The sequence below is a fragment of the Octopus bimaculoides genome, chromosome 7, assembly GCF_001194135.2.
Source record: "Octopus bimaculoides isolate UCB-OBI-ISO-001 chromosome 7, ASM119413v2, whole genome shotgun sequence".
NCBI lineage: Eukaryota > Metazoa > Mollusca > Cephalopoda > Octopoda > Octopodidae > Octopus > Octopus bimaculoides.
Window position 1 is genome coordinate 3,733,640 of NC_068987.1, and position 7,322 is coordinate 3,740,961.

At 34.5% G+C, this 7,322-nt stretch overlaps 1 protein-coding gene across 5 annotated transcripts in view; it reads left to right on the forward strand.

Moving 5' to 3' along the window:
- The window catches only part of LOC106871587 (MICAL-like protein 2), a 63,089-nt gene extending 55,836 nt beyond the window's left edge, over positions 1-7,253 (forward strand). For 3 of the 5 annotated variants that reach the window (XM_014918100.2, XM_052969163.1, XM_014918099.2), the window contains 3 exons: positions 1,899-1,998; positions 3,192-3,262; positions 4,782-7,253. In XM_014918100.2, the coding sequence (XP_014773586.1) occupies positions 1,899-1,998; positions 3,192-3,262; positions 4,782-4,870 (260 nt within the window). In that variant the 3' untranslated portion in view covers positions 4,871-7,253. Of the gene's footprint in view, positions 1-1,898; positions 1,999-3,191; positions 3,263-3,851; positions 4,736-4,781 lie in introns of those variants that run through there. The other 2 variants (XM_014918101.2, XR_008264550.1) reach the window with 2 other exon arrangements.
- Positions 7,254-7,322: the final 69 nt, after the last annotated feature.

Genomic DNA, 7,322 nt, shown 5'->3' on the forward strand with positions numbered 1-7,322 from the left:
ATACAAACTTTGAAAGAGAAATTAGTTGTTGTGTCATTATCATAAATCTTTTTTGTTTTGTTTTATTTTTATTGCAAGTTTGTATTAGGAAGTTTATATTTTTGATATTATGTATTGCAGTCTCAATTCCTAACCAATGTTTTTTGAAAAAAAAAGTCTTTTGATGCCACTGTCTTGCAGATATCATAACTGAATGTTTCCTTTGCAGTGCATCGTCTTCATTTGGAAGGCATAGAACTTAGATCACTCTGACTCCTTTTCTTACCATAGTTCTGCTGAAATATGCATCCTTTCTTTTAACTGATTTTAAAATAACGAAGAAATTAGCAAAATAGCAGTCATTAAGCTGATGTTTGAAACATTTACATGAAATTGTTATGAAAGGTTTTTATTTATATCACTTTTAAAACAGGTAGTTTGTATCGTATCATCAGGGGTGGTCTCAGATGGATTGGTGGTACACTGCCTTTGTTTCAATTAATCTTTAAAACAACCAGGTCATTATTAAGCCTTTTGTTACGATATTTCTGTTGAAATACACTGCTGTTGTTTCAATTAATCTTGATAATAATGAAGTATTTAGTAAAATGACTTCACAGATATTAAACCAGTATTTGGAACATAATTTTACATGCAATTTTGATAGAAGGTCCTTTTAAAAATCCTTTTAAAAGATACTTTAAAAAAAAAAAGAGTTTGTTTCGTAGAACCAGGGGTTCGTTCCAAGCAGTTAGGTATCAAAAGGGTTACAATGATATTTGGAACAGATTAATGTGAAATATTGGTGTAAGATTGTAGATTACTTTAGATTACTTTAAAATAGAATATTTCTGTCATTAACCCTTTCGTTACTGTATTTCTTTTGAGATGCTCTGTGTTTCTTTCAATTAATTTTAAATAAAACAAAGAATTTAGTAAAATAACTTAGTTATCATTAAGCTAGTGTTAGGAACATAAATTGTGACTAAGGTTTGGTGGAAGATTTTAATTCAGAACTTTTGAAAACAAGACATTTGTACTACAGAGCCAGAACCGGCTTCAGCTGGGTTGGTATCAAAAGGGTTAAACCAAGACAGTGTCAGGCAGGTTGGTACCAGGAGTTAAATAATATCCAGAATATTCCATACTTGTTTGTTTTTCTACTTTAACCCTTCAGCATTCAGATTAGTCTGTCAAATGTAATGTTTATTTATTCACATTGTTTTGAATTAATCATGTTTTATCTCATAGCTTTGAAATTTTTATGATGTGATTGTATATTTTATAGAGTGACATTGTAGGATAGGTGTGAGAGGCTGAATCTGGCCAGTTTGAAATTAGAATGGGTTAAATATTTGGGCCTTACATGGCCAGTTTAAATGCTAAAGGGTTAAAAAAAAAACAACTGTAAACCAGAATATGACAAACTGAAGTAGAAATATTAAAGTACATCCAAATTATAAATCCTATTTATCGTATCTTTCAAATCTATTTCCTACACAACCTGTATTCTTGTTTATTGCCCTGAATTCTTGAATTGAATTCAGATCTGCTCTAATGGCTTTTAATATTTTTTTGTTTTATACAGTATTTAGCACAGCTGAACACTGCTCTTTTTCTATGTCTCCATTTTAGATATAAAATGTTGTATTTGTATGGACATGTTTTTATACTTTGTCATAATAATAATAATAATCACGACATATGTAATTACTATATTATCCAATATTTTCACAAAGCTTTTTTATGTCTATTGTATTTTATTACTATTATTCTTGTTATTATTGTTGTTGCCTCTCAGATTACTAGGTGTTTGTCATTTTAGTTGTAAAACTACATTGAGAGTAAACTGTATGGAATCTGTACCTTCATAGCTCTGTTTTCAAAAGAAGAAATAATCTGTGGCTTGTTTCTTGCAGCAATATGTGATGATGAATATGACAGAAAAATGACAGAATGGTTTAACATTATCAATGAAAAAAATGAACTTGTCAGGAAAGAACATTATTTAGTTTTCCAGTAAGTTCTATTGAGTTTCTTTATTCAGTCACCATAAATCTTTCTACCGTATATTTCTCAGACAAATAGACACTGGCCTGGGACTGTGTGGTCAAGAAGCTCAGTTTGCAGCCATCTGGTTTCAAGTTCAGTCCCACTTGGGCAAGTGTCCTCTATTATAGCCCCAGGTCAACCAATGCCTTATGGCTGAATTTTGTAAATGGAAACTGTCTGGAAGCATGTCACAGGTGTGTGTGTGTGTGTTTGTATTTGCGCCCACCCCCACCAAATCATTGCTTGACAACTTCAGTTGTTTTGCTTACATCCCCACCATTTAGCAGTTCAGTAAAAGAGACCAATTGAATAAGTACCAAACTTTAAAACAAAGGTAAAAAAAATTGTACTGAAGTGGATTTGTTCAACCAAACTTCTTCAAGATGGTGCCCCAGCATGGCCACAGTCCAGTGACTAAAATAAGTAGAACAGAAAAGGTAAATCAATTAACTATTCCCTGATCCACACACAAGGACAAAATAATTCCACTGTGTTGGCCCCTAGTATTTTATCTGGGATCTGTTGAAAAGGAGGAAGGGCAAAGCTAAGCTCGGCATATGGAAATGTAGCCTCAATACTACAAGATATTGCATTCTAATGGCATGACTGTTTGGTTTACATTTGCAGATCCTTACCCCCCCCCTATCCCCCTTACCCCAGTCCAGTAATGTAAAATAAAACAGTTCTATATTTAAGAGATGAGGAATTATGTACATTATTTACATTCGACGGATATTTGTCCTCATCTTGTTTGTTGTTAACACGTTTCGGTTTATATACCCTCCAGCCTTCATCAGGTGTCTTGGGGAAATTTCGAACCTGGGTTCTCATTCCTAAGGTATTTTTTGATGTTGTTATTATTATTATTATTATTATTATTCAAGTCACTGCCTGGAATCTTGGGGTTAAGAGCGCAGGCTACTAACCCCAAGATTCCAAGTTTGATTCCAGGCAGTGACTTGAATAATAATGATAATAATAATAATAATAATAACAACAACATCAAAAAATACCTTAGGAATGAGAATCCAGGCTGGAGGGTATATCAGCCGAGACGTTGTGTTAACAACAAACAAGATGTGGACAAATATCCATTAAATGTAAATGTAAAATAAACTGTCAAGTTGCATTTGGTTTTCATTTTTTTTTTTTTCTTGTAGTCTTGAAGAACAAGAACTTCTGAAGGAGCAAGTTCACATTGATCATGAACTCCAAGAACTCCAAAATTCACGTAAGTTCTTTACTTTATTTGAAAATTGAAATACTTTGCTGCCAAATCTAGCTAGAAATTTCCTAATGCTACTGGTCAAGCCAGAATGGACTACTCTCACCTGTGTGTGTGTGTGTGTGTGTGTGTGTGTGCATTGTGGTTAATGTAAATGTATTTTAATTATTGTTAACAAGACTTCTCAAATTATTTCCTCATGCCTCTATTTCATTAGAGTTAATTAGCATTCTTGAGCAAGTCTTTTTGTTTATATTGACTCACTATATTTCTGTTCCATCACTCACATCGGCCTCACCTGTCAACACACGTTTGGCTGAGCTTTACAAAGAAGCCTCTGCAAAGTCGTTTGGCCTGCTAGAAATCATATTGAAAACCTCCCTCATCTCACACCCTATTGTCTTAAAAAGGACGGTTGTTAGTTTTCTACTCTGCAATCACTGCTTCTGCTTTCCCTTCATCCACTGAGATGTGAAACTTTCTGAGAAGCTGACAAACTAGTTTCATCTGGATCCCTATTTCATTTATTTTCATTAGCTTTTATTATTATTATTATTATTATTATTATTATTGTATTATTATTATTATTTGACAGGATTTGCAATAACAGCCTGATTTGTTGATATAGAAATAAGCCTGACTGTCTTTATGATTACTTCTAAACTAGAATAAATAGGACTGAGAGCAGAACTTTCTAGATCTAGATTCCATCGTGAGTCTACAAATGATTTTCAATTTATTTTTAACGTCTTTTCCCAACCATTTATAGTTTTTTTTAACTCGAGTAACAAGCCTGTTTCAGCCTTACCCGTAGCTCTTTATGCATTCATTATCCTAATTGGTTTACATCCTTGTAACTCTGTAGCAGGATGCTGATGGTTCTTCTAAAGATATTTGTTTGAATTCATTGACTGTTGGTTGAATGAAAACTGAGATTGTGAGGATTGGGAAGAAGTGGCGAAAGTTTTATGGAAGACATAACAGAAGATTAAGATACATTGAAAGATGTTATGTTGCAGATCTTTCCTAATCCATAAAACAGATGGAAGTCCAGTAATGATAGAATGTACTGTAGTTTCTGACAATTTGCTATCTCAATAATGGTTCTCTGTTAAGGTGGCAAGGAGCTGGCAGAAACGTTAGCACACTGGACAAAATGCTTAGTGGTATTTCATCTGTCTTAACGTTCTGAGTTCAAATTCCGCCAAGGTCAACTTTGCCTTTCATCCTTTCGGAGTCAATAAAATAAGTACCAAATGTGTATTAGGGTTGTTGTAATTGACTGGCCCCCCCCTCCCCAAATGTTTCAGGCCTTGTGCCAAGAGCAGAAAAGAATAATGGTTCTCTGTAAAAACTGATAGAATCTGGTGCATGACTTGCCTGTGTCCTGTTTCTCTCCTCCTTCCTATGTACTGTTTCTTTTCAGATATGAAATTAAGATTACTCTTGAAGATAATCCAAAAGTCTATTCACCAAAAATATTGTATAATTAATGCAGTTCAATAAAACTAACTATTTCTTGCAGAACCTCTCATATCAGAAGTACCAAAATACAAGCCTTTAGGAATAGCCAACTGTCCTCCACTGCATAAGGTCTTTATCTCTTTTCCATAATGACATTTGTCATTGCTTTGTAGAAGCCTCTCATCACGACGACAACTTTCAGCACCTCACTTTTGGTCTGGAATTTTTTTCCTTATTCTTATCCTCCAAGATCACTACCACCTTTTGTTCTTATCACTTGTCTCCAAGTATTACATCCTATGCTTGTCCATCCAACCAACCATTTTCTCCACCCACTATTTCTGGGATGGTCATGGGAGCAGAATTCTCGGGCACCTCCTCCATAGGGCCCGCTCACAAGCAACAGTCAGTAGACATTCCAGATTCTTAAGCATGACCAACCGAGACTTGGGATATTATCCAAACATCTTCTTGGCCAATCTCTAGGTTTTCTCCTGATTGGCTTTGTTTGAAGAATCTTACAGTCCTTCCCTACACCATTCTAATTACATGTCCATGGTACTGTATTTCCAAAGAATAAAGTTTAACCTAGTTGTCAGCACCATAGAAACTCTACCATCCTCCACATGTCCCTAAACGACTCACTCTCCAGACATTCTTTGCTAGTTTCTGTGAATTACCTTTAACAACAAAATGCTTCATTTTTGGCTCATTCAAACCAGTTCAGCGAATATGTTTCATTGTCATCTGTGAGGTTGTGAGGTGTTCACACACAATCAAAACACCTGAAGGTTAACCATCATCAAAGTAAAAAATGCTTTCAGACATTGCACAGCCTGCATCTTCCCTCACCTCCCAAACTACACTCAGGTTTTCTGTTTGAGGTGCGAGTAAGAAAAGAAAAAAATGTTGGGTGATGTAAAAAGGGATAACAGCTTCTCTGATTGAGACAATTGCTAGGGAAGCAAATTAAGGAAACAATGGATTTACTGGTGTTTAAAGTTTTTAGAAAGAGTGCAAGAAAAATAAAGTTGTGCACAAGAATGGCTTTAGGGAGAGGTGATGCCATTGAGATGGTTGTGCTGAGTGCAGGAGGCACAATCATTGAACAATTAATGATTGTCGGAGCATTTGATAGAGATCACAGATGAAGTTAATGGCCTGGAGAATAAATGCTCTCTTTGAGAGAAACTGAAAGCTAACATTTAAAGGACAAAGATGAATTACTGTGATGGTTGTTTCCATGTACTTCACGAATTTCACCTTTTGGAAAGAAATTGGGCTGTCAAGTGTAGCCTGGAGAGTAAAGACAGGTTAATGAGAACAGGTGAGCAAAGACCTGACAACTGGTTCTAATAGTAAGAAAGTAAAACCTGGTAGATGGAATCATGGTTGGAGCAACATCTTCAGAAGTGTGTTGAGAAAGAAGAATGGTTTGATTGTTTCTGACAGACATTGACACATGTCAAAAAATTAAGAAATTTGGTAGAGTTTGGAAGAGTTAGAGAACTATATTCACTGCCTACTTTGCCTTGTTAGAATATTGTAGAATAAATAATTGGTGGAGTTGGGATGAGATAAAAATCTGTATTTGCTGCTTGCTTTGCTTCGAATTCTACACTGCATAGGCATAAAACAAAACCCCTCCCTGTTGACACCCCCCCCCCTCACACCTGCCTCATGTTCGCACAACTGTAAACCCCAACAATGTGACCAAGCTCAACAATGTTCCTTTTTTCTATGACCTTCAAGCACTGCACTCCTCAGCTAGCTCCTAGTTTTTTTTTTTGTCTTTTTTTTTCAAACCCTTCAGTCAATTTTTTTACAGGAATATATTTGTTATTGATGTATTTCCCATGTGAAGTTCTTCACCATCATTAAACTAGAGCTAAAAAGAACTTTTATTTTAGTGTTGGTTACTCTATAAGCATTAACTGTTTAACATTCAGATTACTCACTCAAATTGAAAGGTTTATTCATTCACATTGTTCTGAATTAACTGATTAAATACCAACCTGATTAAAAACCAACCTATTTGGTTCTGTTATACAATCTTCCCCCTTTTTAAAATGGTCTAAATTTCATCAAAATTTCCTTTAACCCTTTAGCATTTAAACTGGCAGTGAATAAAACAGAAGCAGGGTTATAAAATGGTTAATCATGCATTATCTTGATGATGGGATTGTTTATTTTTAGAACAACATTGTAGGGAAGGTGTGAGAGGCTGGATATGGCCAGTTTAAATGCTGAAGGGTTGAATTTTTCTCTGAACACCTTTTTACTGTATTTTACCCTGGTTATTCAATGCTCAAATAAAAATATATTTATATATATATAATCACTATATTGAGGGTGTCATGAAAGAACAAAAATATTTCTGCTACTCTTTGGTAAACCGCAGAAGCACTTGATACTTTTTGCTACATAGAGAATAGACTTCGATGAAGAGAGTTCAAATGAAACATTTAAACTGAAGCTAAAATGTAAATGTCTTTTTATAAATAAAACTGATTCTTCAGAATTTGTCTACTAATTAAGTGAATGCAGAGTAATTTTAATTAATAATTGCATTTTTTTTTTGTTTTTGTTTTTTTGTCTATTC